Source organism: Miniopterus natalensis, chromosome 5 (assembly GCF_054644295.1).
Source record: "Miniopterus natalensis isolate mMinNat1 chromosome 5, mMinNat1.hap1, whole genome shotgun sequence".
Taxonomy (NCBI): domain Eukaryota; kingdom Metazoa; phylum Chordata; class Mammalia; order Chiroptera; family Miniopteridae; genus Miniopterus; species Miniopterus natalensis.
Genome location: NC_142085.1, coordinates 65,603,895 through 65,617,407, shown reverse-complemented (window position 1 = coordinate 65,617,407; position 13,513 = coordinate 65,603,895). Strand labels below are relative to the sequence as shown.

At 34.3% G+C, this 13,513-nt stretch overlaps 1 protein-coding gene across 1 annotated transcript in view; it reads left to right on the top strand.

The window, feature by feature from the left end:
* Positions 1-13,513, top strand: part of TRDN (triadin) — a 254,454-nt gene that overhangs the window by 45,583 nt on the left and 195,358 nt on the right. The window contains exons 3-4 of the mRNA XM_087817589.1: positions 3,749-3,913; positions 4,955-4,987. Of these exons, the coding sequence (XP_087673715.1) occupies positions 3,749-3,913; positions 4,955-4,987 (198 nt within the window). The remainder of the gene's footprint in view (positions 1-3,748; positions 3,914-4,954; positions 4,988-13,513) is intronic.

Below are 13,513 nucleotides of genomic sequence, written 5' to 3'. Positions count from 1 at the left end.
AATTGCTTCTTTAGGAGGAAAGCAGAAAAAAACGACTAATTTAACTACACTAGTATGTTTAGAAACTTTAGGAATCTGTATAATTTGGCTTCAAAGGCAGAACAAATAAAAATCTTATTTAACTTTAAACTTTTCTTGCCTCTCTTGGCACTCTTTTATGAGTGCCAAGAATCCTATTACTGATCTTAAGGAGCCTAAAGCAGTTTCCCCTTCATCTGTTGGTATACATTTCTGTAAGAAATAGAAGATGCTATTAAGAGCACTTGAACACTGAGAAACATTTATCTCATATAATAGAAGTACTGGAAGCAGGTGATTATTCCAAGACTGGATAATTCAATGCCTCAGCAATGTCATGGACTCAAGTTCTTCCATTTTTAACCTCTGCCTTTCTCAGGGACTCAGTCTGCATGGTTATAAGGTGGCTACAGCATGTTCAGGTTCTCTGATACCATGCAACAAACTCCTTCCCCCTTTTAACAGCAAGAAAACCCCTCCCAGAAGCTCTCATCTAACATCTTATTCTAGAACCAATTGTGAATTCATGTTCTTGTTTGTTTGATAGCAGTATAACATAATAGCTGAAATTCATGCTCTGAGGGTACAAAATCAGATTCCGTCATTAACTAGCTGTGTAATCTTAGGCGTATTATTTAAGTTCTCTGTGTATCAGTGTTTTTATATTTAAAATAGAGATAAAATAATATAGCTACCACATTGGATTATTAAAGGAAAAATGAGTTAATATATGTAAAGTTCTTAGAATGATATCCTGCAGGGAATATACACTTTATAAGTGTTAGCTACTACTGTTTTTATGATGATCCTCACTGTGATATATGCAATTTAACTCATGGAAATGGGGGAGGTAAGAAAGTATAGTTACCTGAGTATTCTTAAAAAGAAAGACTAATCAAAGGTTTGGTTGCATTGTATATTATTCCCTTTGACATGTTTGGATATGATGTCTGAGGGAAGGAATAAGAATTGACTTGAGGACTGCTATCTTATTTAAGATATATTAATATCTATATCATCTATCATCTTTTAAAGTTGTTGTCTATGTGGCTAAAAGATCAGAAGCTGATTTCAAGCCAGCAACATTGACTTCATGAAAGTGGGCTGATTTGACAATTTTAGAATCAGACAATAAACCTGTCTGCAGAGTTCATATAATACATTTAAGCATAGGATAATTAAACAGATGTCTATTTTGTTGGGTTTTATTGTTATGTTCCTCAGTGAACACTTAGAAAGAAGGGGAATGGAGCAATGGTCTCAATCTATTCAGATCATAAAAACCCCATCCGCAATATTCTTCCATTAGATATAAAATATACTAGTGCTAAAATGTCTTTAATGATGTCAGTGCATTCCAGTTCCTTACATATAATTCTTTTAAAATTCTCATTTGCAGTTATAAAGTCCATTCATTTCCTTTCTCTAAGGTTTAATCTAACCATTCAGACTGCCATATCTTGCTCGATGAAACTCTCCAGAATGTAGTACAATAAAGACCAAAGAGTATAAAGTTACAATGGCACTGAATCCTGGAGATAGGCTTCCCTGAGACCAGCATTTTATAACTTGTCATCCTTGGATGGGTTGTGAATCTCTTGAAACAGAACATAACATTTTAAATTTTCCCAGAAATTTTCTCCCTTATTACTTTCCCGCTTTCTGTAGGATCTTATCCATCATCATAAAAATGGAGTATTCCTTCTTAATTTAACTGTCTCAACAGCAGAAAGCCCACTCTGATTCTAGCCCTCCTTCAAACATTTCTGACTTTCTGTCATTTACTTTACAGTAAAATATACTTGCTGCCTCTAAGTTCTTCCCGTTTGGTCTTGAACGCGTTCCACTGAAGCTGCCCTTTGAGGATTACCAATGACATCTTCATCATGAAGGGGAAAAGTCATCCTCTTGGCCCATCAGCTACACTTGCCAGGGATCATCCTGTCTTCCCCAAAACAGCGCCTTCACTTGATGTCTGTCTAGTACATCTAGTATACCACACTCACTCTTTTTCTGCATTTCAATTTCCCCTCCTCTCGCTCCCTCCCCCCCCTTCCTCTCTTCTTTTCTGACTTACTCCTATCTCCTAAATGTTGCAGCATCCCTGAGTCTGCTCTCTTGTTGATCACATTCAGTGTCATGGCTTTGAATGCCCTCTACCCTCTATCAAACTTCCAAGTTTCTGTCTTCAGTGAGGACCTCTCTTTTGTTGATCATAGTGAGCTATACAACATGGCACATAGTTATACAACATGGCAACTCAAGGTTGACAGGTCTAAAATTCAACTACTTATGTACTCCCCCTAAAATCCCTGCATCTCTCCAGTTCTTCCCATTTTAATAAATGGCATTTCCATTGTACTGATTTCTCATACCAAAAACCTTTAAGTTATCCTATGTACCTCTCTCTCTCACAACCCCCAGCTGAACTGTAAGTCTATACTATTAATTCTATCTTTTAAATACATTCAGGACCTGCTGGCATCTCACCACACACACTGTTAAAACCCTGATAGACATTACAGTAACTTTCCTCCTAGATTACTTCATTTGGCTCCTTTCTGATCTTTCTATTTCCAACTTGGCCTGCTTTCAATACTCAACACAGCAAACGACATTGCATAAGTCAAATCACTTCATTCCTCTTTCAATGGCTTCCTATCACAATCAGAGTTTAAGACTAATTTTGAAATATTTAACCTTTAGATGGTATGTTTGTATAATTCTAGTCTCTTAAGATATTAAAGAGAAAAGAAACTCTGAAAAGCTAAAGTAGTTTTTTGAATTAAAGTAAACATAAATCTAAAATTTAATTACAGATTAATGAAAAATCAAGTGCAATGTATACTATGTTCCTATGTAGATCACCTCTTGCATCAGATCTTAAAGGCTATTCTTACTCCAGAGAAATTTTCTTATAATTTGAATGAGAACAACAACATTTTGGAAATCTCTAAAATATCTAACTGCTTGCATTTTTATTACTTAATCTCTCATTCTGCAAACATTTTATATCTCCTAGGACCAAAAAAAAAAAAAAGAAAGATTTACAGACTTAATTTTTTTCTAATTCTATCCATTAAAGTTATTAGAAGTTCAAAGACTTTATTTTTAGGTACTGGGATATCTAGCAAGGATAAACCAATTGAATCTAGCTGAAGCTTGATATGATCACTACCTTGAAAATTCCATATTTTTCCTGCTGTGTCACAAATTATAATAAGTGGACCTATCAGTCTTATTCGAGTGACAGCTACTTAAGTCAACTTGAAACTTGCTGTTTATCTGAAAATTTACAGAGTCATCTTCACCATGATGTTTTCCAGTACAATATGGACTGACCATGGTTTCTTCTGCCCCTGACCATCCATAACTTAGAATTCATATTGCAATTTGGATAACATAAGTATACATTATTATAATTTACTTCTAATTTTTCCCATGTTGAACTCTTATTTAGATTAAAAACTTCTCAAGGGAAATTTCATCCTTGGTTACCCCATAGTATTTGGACCACAGTTACCCAATAACTTTTCTTTTTAATTGAATACACGTGTATACTATGACAAAATGTAATTTATATTTCTAAACAACAACAAAATTGTAGCCAAGGGATAGTTAAATTCATAAAATTGACATATTCAGGCAAAAGAACAAATCAGGAAAAACAGTTTTTCCTAGTTTTTTGTGAAATTATTGTAAAATTTTCTTCTCTTAAAATTACTTTTAGCAAGCTCTATTTCCAAGATTGGCTCAGATCCTCTAAAATTCGTACATCATGCTGTGGAGGAAACCACGGACTGGGTCTATGGCTTCTTTTCTTTGTTGTCTGATATCATCTTGTCTGAGGGTGATGAAGAAGATGATGATGATGGGGAAGAGGACACTGATAAAGGTACAAAGAGCATAGAGACATATCTAAGTGCTAGGACAAATGTTAGATATCCATTACAGGGGTTTGCTTACGTTTAAGCACAAATGAAGACTTAAGGCAGTCTAAACCAAAATGAACGTATTTCTGAGTGCTCATAGAGAATCAACAGAATGCCAAACTCAGTAAATTGGCCTCATTTGGCTTTCACGTTAGAGCTGATCTACCATTATGGCAAAGATGTCAATATTAAATGCTACCATTAGAGTAGCATTAAAGTAGAGGGTCTTATGCACTACTACAAACCCACAATGAAAATATTTATATGCTTCTTTGGGGAAAAGTAGTAGCTATTTCTCAAACTTGTCCTTAGAAAAGTTGAAATAACAGTAAAACTAAATATACATATAAATGTTTTATGCACATGTCATATTCATAGTCAAACAGTAGAAAGCAATCCTATTAAAATCACAATAAAAAATAAATTTACTGAATCAAATGGAGGTGTAAAATGGAGGGACACATTGTAAATGTCGCAACAATTATGCAACTAATGTATGTACTCATATATATTAATAAATAAAAAGAAATGAACTCAATGCGTAAACTGCTATTGAGTAGACATGAAAAGAAAAAGCATTTTGATTCTGCCTTTTATTGACATTTTAAGGGACAGCCTTAGTCATCAGGCATCATGTATTCAGCCTTGACTACCAGGAAAGCTCTTATTATTTTAGTCCTTTGTATGTCTTTGTCTGAATTTGTATTTCTTTGGCCCCAGTGAGAGGTGTAGAAGAATAATAGAGAACTGGAATTAACATGATATATGAACTATATTGTATAATTTGGATCACTACCACAATTTCATTGAATGTCTAATAAATGTACATAAACAAAGTTTATATTTAAAAACTGGAATTTGGGAAACAAAGTAATATAAGGACTATTACTGACAAAACTAATAGATGTTTTTATAAAGAAAAAAAGGTAACATGGGAAAATAGGGAACCAATATTATGCTATGCTAAAAGTTTTTCTAATTTTCTGTTTTTTGTCTTGGTTTAGGAGAAATAGAAGAGCCTCCCTTGAAAAAAAAAGGTTGGTTTTTTTCACCTTTGAAACACGGTAACATTGATCTCTATGGTAACATTGATCTTCAGCATGACTCAAATATACTTTACTTGAGTTTTAGCCTTAATTTATTTTTAATGTAGAGTATTTATTTCATGATTAGATCAAGATTTATAGTTAAGAAAAGAAATACTTGATTTTTTCCAGTGAAACTGATCCCACTGTTTTTCAGCTGATTATTTAATTGATGCCTTCTTCAGTAGATGTGTGAATCCATCTACACACAGATCAATGTGAATTGGAATTACGGGAATGAGGGATGAATTCTGTAGCCTTGGAAATGTCCCAAGAAGATGATGCCCATGATTTTTATTCTGATCATGGCCAGATTTATTGATTCTAAATTTTTTTTCTTATTTTATTATTCGATTGTGTTTTTATTTTTTTATTTTTAGGTAATAACTATGGGACATGGTGGCTGAGATAGTTGTGGAGGATAATAATCTTGGAGGCACAAGCATATTCAGTCAGTATGTATCATGTATGATCCTAAAGAAGTACAGTTACCTGGGTCTGCTTGGATGTGGTGTAGAGGAATTCCTTGCAGTAATACCTGAGGTCCTTAGGGACTAAATGGGATGTTCACAGATTCAAAAGATGGGCACAACGAGGCTAAGAAAAAGTGGTATAGCTATGGAATAAGAGCCTCAGAAGGGCAGAGATTTTCACAGGAAACAGTAGGAATTATGTCTTCAAGGGAAAATAGTGAGCAAGAGATATCGTCCTGAGATACATTTAGTGTGATCGAGAAAACGCCAACACGTAAGCCAGACTTGACAAAAGTGCAATGTTTTAACTATTGTTGCACACATTTGGTAGCAATATCATGGGAATATTTATTCTAGAGGAGATCTTTCTGGCTTCTGTTGCAATCTCCCTAGAACAAATGCAGATGCAAACACTGGGATTCAAATTTGGAGCTTCAGCCTTGCCTGAACAGATGAGCACCTCACCATGAGGGGTAGAATCCACTTGGTGTATATTAACTTGGAAATATGAACTTGTGCAGCCAAAGAGAGCTAAACCAGTGAAACACAACTGTGATAAAGCCATCCAAAAGTGAAAGTATTCATGAAGCTCTAGAGAGGAGAAAAGATGGATTTTCTTACAAATCCAGGATGAGCTCAAGAACTCAGGGCAGACGTTAGCCATCAAATCCAGGCTTAAAGCTTCTAGATTCACTTTTGATGTCAGATACATAGTCTTTTCTATATCTGATCTCCAATGACTAGTATCTGGAACATAGCCAGAGTTTAAGCTAGTCAGTTACTAGTCATTATCTGGAAATAAAAGCTTATGTATATGTCTATTCCAGTTGGCAGAGGAAACAACACATAACTAATGTTTTCTTACACTTATAAATTCATAAGTTGATATCTAGCATTTAATAATCTGTTCTTTTCTTTTGACTTGAATTTCCCTGTGGGATTATTTTAAAATTAAGTTTCATGTAATGATTAACATCATTGGAAATTCCCACAAAGCTGTTTAGTGATTGCTTCTTAAGTTATTGCCTTGATTCCTCAAGTCAACAGAAAAACTGTTAAATAGTTATATAGGATATATTTTTTTTAAATGTCAGTAACAGTAGTTAAAATACTTTAAGAGAAATATGTGTTTAAAACCATGTATAGTAATATCTTCTTGAAGGACTACTAGGAGGAGAATTGATTTGAAAATCACTTGAATATATTTTTTTAGTAATATTATTCACAAAGTTACATGAAAAAATGGACACTTAAGGAAACATCTTATGTACCCTGTCTTGGGTACAAAAGCTATGTAATTATAAATGTTTGTTAAAGTGGACTAAAGAAAATAGATTTAATTACTATTATAATTTTTTATTTATAAACTTTTGTATACTCATGGAGGCAGAGGTTTTAAATAAATATGTAATATTTTACAAAACATTTCTAATATTTATTCTTCATTTAAAAGCATATTTTAATGTTATTATTAGGGAAGAGATCTATGAGCTTATCCCTGTTTTATGATGGATTATTTTATACATTTTCATGTTTAAAAATTGTGGTTTAAAAAGTATTATTTTTGTAATCTAGAATGATCATCACTAAAAACATTTGATCTTTATTTGTCTAAATTATTCTTCATTAATATTTTTTTTCCTTTCAGATATATTAAATAATATTTAGCTACGTTATATTACCAAAGTTATCAGGCTGTGGCATTGTTCATTCAATTGCCCTGTGTCTGTATGAAGCATTTTATTTAAATACACTTAAAATGTTAGTTGAATTTGTAGAGTTATTGCTATTTTTACAAAAATAAAAATTCACCCACATAGTTATTTATGGGTAAGCTTTGCTGTTCTAATTTGATGTGGAATGATGGAATAATCTCATGGTTGCAGGATTGATTATTAAATAGGTTACCAATATGGATGAAATGTTTGAATCTGCTATTCTGTGGATTATATTGTTACATATAAATTTAGCTTTAGGGTATTGGATGTCGTACCTAGTGCATTTATATTCTTTTTCAGAATTTATTTTTCAGCTTGTCAAAATTTTAAAATTTTAAATTCTATTACCAAACACTCCATGATGAGGCTCTAAGGTGCTGAGCAATTATAAAATGTTATATTTTTAGTGTGCAATTATTTAAAATTTATAACTGTAATAACCAAATACCATTGTAAATCCCATTTCCTGGAACAGTGGTGTGCTGCGCATGGTAGGTGTGCTTCGTCAATCTGGACCGGCCTAGTTCAATAGCATTCTTCATAGAAGGGCGCACATCATGAATATGGGAGTGCCGCATTTTCTGAGGGGTACACAAGTGCAGACAGCGTTGAAAGTATCGAATTACATTTGTATGTTTTCCTAAAATTCATCTGCCTGAGGACATATCCAAGTTTATAATACTCCTTCTACTTTACAAAATAAAGAAATACCTTTTGCCCACCCCCAAACTTCTAGCATGCCAACCAAAAAAAACACCACCAAAACCATTAGGCATTCCTGCCCTGTCCTGCTTACATCTACTAAAGAAGCATGGTTTTGATATGCGGGGCTCTGTGTCACGATGCGATGTCCTGAAGTCAGACATATGGTAGAGTGGGATGATCAGAGCAATAACAAGTTTCATTTGATTCCTTTGCCTTCTACTTAGCTGAATAACATGAAAGCATGCATTGTTCTTGAGGGAGAAAACCACGAGAGCAAAGCAAAAAGAATATCAATAGGAAATAGGAACCAAAAGCTAAAAATGGCCTTTAAAAATTTAAAATAAGCTATTCTTTTTAGTTATTCTCAATACTTGTTTCTAAGAAGTGTCTTTGGCTTAAAAGAAAGAACTTTGAAACAACTGAAGCAGAGTGGGTTGATAACATTGATTCTTTTAAATATAACCGGAATATTTTCTGAGATAATCAAACTTTTAAAGATGCAATGGATAAAGTTATAGATGTTACATTTCTGTGATTCATTTCAGATTAATTTTGCATTGTTAATTGTTTAAAATTACATTCACAGGAAGTGTAATTCTATAATGGGTATATAAGCTTTCTAATTTTTTTTTGTATTAACATTTCCAAGTGCAGCATAATGGATATATTTATCTCCTTTTTACAATTTATTCTTAAACCTCAGTCTATAATAAGTCTATATAAGAATAATCATTATAGCATGTATGTCCTTAGAAATGTGTAATTCTAGGAGAAAATAATAGTCTCCTAACAAGAAAATAATTTTATACTATTTTTTTCCTGACCTCTAGTTTTAAAGTTAAGGAAGAATAGTTTTAGTTATTCAGAGGTTTGCACACAGTTTTTTGGGAGGGAAAAACTGGTCTTCAATTAGGGCTTATAACATCCTTATGTGTTAAAACATCTTTTGCCTTAGAGGAAAGACACAGAGACCCCTCTGCATCATGTTGAACTTCCTTGCTTCCTAACTACTTGCTCTTTGAAATAAGGAACTATCATTAAGTTTGAACAGGACCCAAATATGAAGGCTGATATTTCTGTAAGATTGTACCTGATGCATGTCAACGGCTGAGGAAGAGTCTCTTCTCTACTTAGAGCAAAACAAATTGCATCCTCCGTATAGTTGTGTTTTTAAATTGCCCCGAAGCGTCTCAGGTCAGAAAGAGCCCAGTAAATTTAAACTCAGTTCTTTCATTGTGCATTTTTCTCACTTTATTGAAATCCGCAATAGCTCTTTGCAGTTAGGGTGAATAAGGGAGAGCCAGGAAATCTGAGCATCATAAATATTCAAGACTTTAGGATTAGGCCATTGAGAAGATTGCATCGAGTCATCGGGAGTAAGATGGATGGACAAGTTCCCCTGCCAGAGATTTCATTACATCCATCTTTGCTGGCAGCTTCAGTGTCTTATACCAGGCTGAACATTAAGTGTCCGAAAAAATATGGCGAGAAAAGGAGGGAGAATGGGAAGGTGACTAAACTTGTTAAAATTCATAGCCTCAGAATATTGGTTACTAGGTAGGTCCTAGTAACATTGTTAAGGAAATACATTTATTTTTGGGCCTCTCTAAATAAGTCCAATTCAGAACTCAGCTTCATAACTGCATTGTTGTATATTGCCCTCAGGCTGCTCAAGGATCTCAGTGCTCTATCCTCTGCTTGTCTTTCTCAATATTGATCAGATCGATGGTGACAGGGTAACAAAGCCCAGAGAGAACGGTCTTGGAGATGGGCTTCAGAATGAAAAAGCCTGAGGAGTCAGAGGTAAAGAGAAATATGGTGAACGATCCAGAGACGCACTTCCCAAGTAGCTGCAGCTGCATTGAATTCTGGATCCACTGTGTCAGTCAACTTTAGCACCATGTGCTACTAAAAAGAGCTTGTCTCCATCAAGGCAAGGAAACTAGAACCAGGATGGTACAATAATAGTGGGTAAAACCAGAGGCTGAAGGAATAGGACAAGGAAAGCAAGAGACCAGATTTTGGCACCAACATCATGGGGAATAAGAAGTCTGTCTGAGACCACTCAACTCGGGCCCAACCATTTTAAGTCATTCTTGTTAGAGCAAGAATAATCTCGGTGCCGCTACATTCTTACCTATAAGTAAAATTGGAAAGCTGCTCAGGCCGATGAATTCCAGACACTTGTCTCTCTAGCTCTGTATGTTTCCTTTCTCAAAACCACGAGAAACTAAGATGCTGGTTGAATACAGATGGCGTAACGTGTTACCCATTCCAGATGATGTATCATCATTTAGAATAGCTTGCTGAAAAATAAATTTAAAGAAAAATAAAAGAGAAAACTTACCAGTGGTTCTCAACTCTGTGCATCAGATTCAAATGATGTCTTAATTAGAATTATTTTATTCACAAAAGACCAGAATCCATTTCAAACTGACTTAGTAGAAAGGATATTTTGTTAGTTCAAGTGACTAAATGACACAAGAGTGAAACTGGCTTCAGAGATATCCAGATACAGGTTTGTTCAATGTTATTAGTAAATCCTCTGTCTCTTTGCTCATGACCTTGCTTTGTTCATCTGCTTCACTTGCTTAATTCTCAGGCAGGTTGTCCTATCCTGGTGGCAATTATGACCAGAAGCTTGAGGCCAATATTTTTTCACTTTAGCAACTCAGGAGAGTAGGCTATGCTCTTTCCCATGTATTTCAGCAAAACCAATGTATTTGACGCTTCTTGATTTGTATTGCAACTCAAAGCGTGCTCCATGGAACAGCCACATTAGCATCTTCTGAGAGTGATTTAGGAATGCAGAACCAGGCTCCACGGACACCAACTGAATCAGAATCTGCATGTTAAGAAAATCCCCAGGGGACTCACATGCACATTAAAATGTGAGAAACGTCAGTCTAGACAGTATTCTGACTGTGGTTCTAAAAGCACCTGAGAGTTTATTTAAATTGGAGAGCTCTAAAAGATTCCTCACCCTGAGAGGCCACAGTAATTGATTAAGTTTGGACTGCAGCTCAGGAATGGGCTTTAAAATCTCCCCAGATGATTCTGATATACAGCCACATTGATCTTGTCTAGCATATCATCCAATATGAAGCAAAATACTAACACTGTCCAAACATCATCCAAATCTGTAAACTCCACTAGTGATTATCTTATAAAAGGTACTATTTGTAATCATTTCTACTTCTGTCTGATTTATGAACACATGGGAAATAGCATCTCATTTTATAATGAAGACAGTAAAATTCAAGGCAAAAAACAGATTAACCTGGGATTACTAAATTAATGGTTAAAATGAAATTGAATAAACATCATCTTATATTTATTTTAAAATTTTTTGTAGGGGTCAATAGTATGCAGTGCTGAGACTACCAATTTTTTAAAAATAAGTTTAGCTTATTTTATGGAATTTACCACAGAAGCAAACCTAACAAAATAAAGGCCCAAACTTATGGTATTCAACATCCCTGAAGGAAACTGTCCTTAATAACTGCTTACCACTGTATCTGAAGTGTATGCCCATTGAGCCACAAACGTAGGGTGCTTCCAGGGGGAGAAAATATTTCTCCTTATTTCCTTCAGTAATAGTTGGTCAATAGTGTACTTTCCTCGGAATTTTTGTTTACCAACAGAAAAATGATCAGAAAATCATGGGAAATGCAAAGACCAAGACATCATTTGGAAGTTTTATCTAAAATAGTGAGAATTCAACAAAATATATCCCCTTAGTATTTCTTAATTAGCTGCTAAAAAGATAAGAAGATTTGCCTGGTTACTTATCATAACTAAACTTTTGTGTCCTAATCACAACTGGCAAAATCTTGCAGATAGAGGTGAATAAATAATTTGAATTTTTTATATTAAAATGAGAAAAATTGTAGGTTGGCATTTTATATTGCCTGGCTCTTGTGAGATATATATAGGGAACATAATGATAAAAGGCATTCTTTGAAATTCACAATCCTCATAATAATTTAATAAACTGGGTTGTCATCTATAACAATCAGGATGGTTGCCTTGGTGACAGAGATTATCCTTTCAGTTTCTTGGGTCTGTCATTTTAAAATCTTGATTCATAATATTTCTTATTTATTAACAATGTATCATATTGATAGATAAAAACTGTATGATTTAAACTGGCCATGTAAGTCTTAAACAAAAAATTACAAACTACCTACTCAACAATAAGCTTTGTTATGATTTTAAGTAGATAAAAAAGTATTTCTCATAAGCAAAATGTATGTAACACAACAAAATAACTCAGAAAGGCTTCACTACAAAATAAACTTATTCTTAAGAATAATTTAGCACAACCTAGTTTCACTAACTTTGGTCCCATTGATTGCTGTTGTTAGTGTTCTTTTCACTTTTAGTACCCATGGCCCCTGTTTCCAAGTTACATATGAAAGTTGAGCTCAGAGAGTCTCAGGAAAATCTGTTGACCCCTGATTGCTATTGGCACTTTCAGAGACATAGAGCTTAGATGAACACATTTTTATAGAATTAAATAGCCTTAAGATGATGGAGAGCCAAGCCAATAAAACAAATCGTCGCTTCTAATTTGGAGACATTTTAAGGATTTTGTCTATTGCAGCGGTTTTCAACCATTCTTATCTCATGGTACACATAAACTAATTACTAAAACTCTGCTGCACACAAAAAAATATATATATTTTTGCCGATCTGACAAAAAAGGTATAATTTTGATTTTTTCATACCAGACGGTTATTGCTGTGTTAGCTGTTGTCATTTTTCTATCTTGATAATCTAAGGGAAAGAGATCAGTGCCCCTGACTAAATAGTCTGGTATTACATGCTTTAAAAATTCTGGCTGCCCACCAGTTGAAAATCACTGGTCTACTGAGTAATTGAATATTTTTGTGGAATGTGCAGCATTCACTATGAGGCCAGAAGAGTTCCCATTACCCCTAAAAGTTCTAATTTGGGCCAATAAGAGGATGTTGGACCTTGTAAGTCACAAAACAATCTTTCAGCTTTGCTGTTACCAAAATGGCTTATGATTCTAGCCAGTGTTGGGTACTGAGACTTATATGTATGTCTCTAGGGACATTGGACTCTAACCTAATTGCAAAGCACACATATTTGGATGTAAATAGTGTCCGCTTTGACTTTCTTCTTTGTTCCTGTGTCCAGGATAGGTTCATGTCCAAGTAACCTGTTCTTAAAGAGTGTAATGATGTTAAACGGGATTTTACGTTGTCATCCATGCTGTCATTTTACATAAAGTGGAGGCATTCACCTGTCTATGGAAATTATTAAGTAATTAGAAGCTAGTATTAATATAATAGAAGAAATTTTATTTTATTTTTTGAAGTTTGCTGAAAACCCTAGGGCAATACATTTCTACTTTACTGATTTAAGTCTTTTAAATTTAATTTTGTGTTCTTATACACATGGTTCTTAGCCGACAGGATCAACTGAAAGTAACAAATCAGGCATCATCTGCTTATGAGAAAAATATCCTTCTGAGGTCTAAATTGGTAGCATGTTGTGCTCAGTTGGACAGGAGCCTGAATGGTCATCATTTCCTGGCTAAAGTGTAAGGAGAG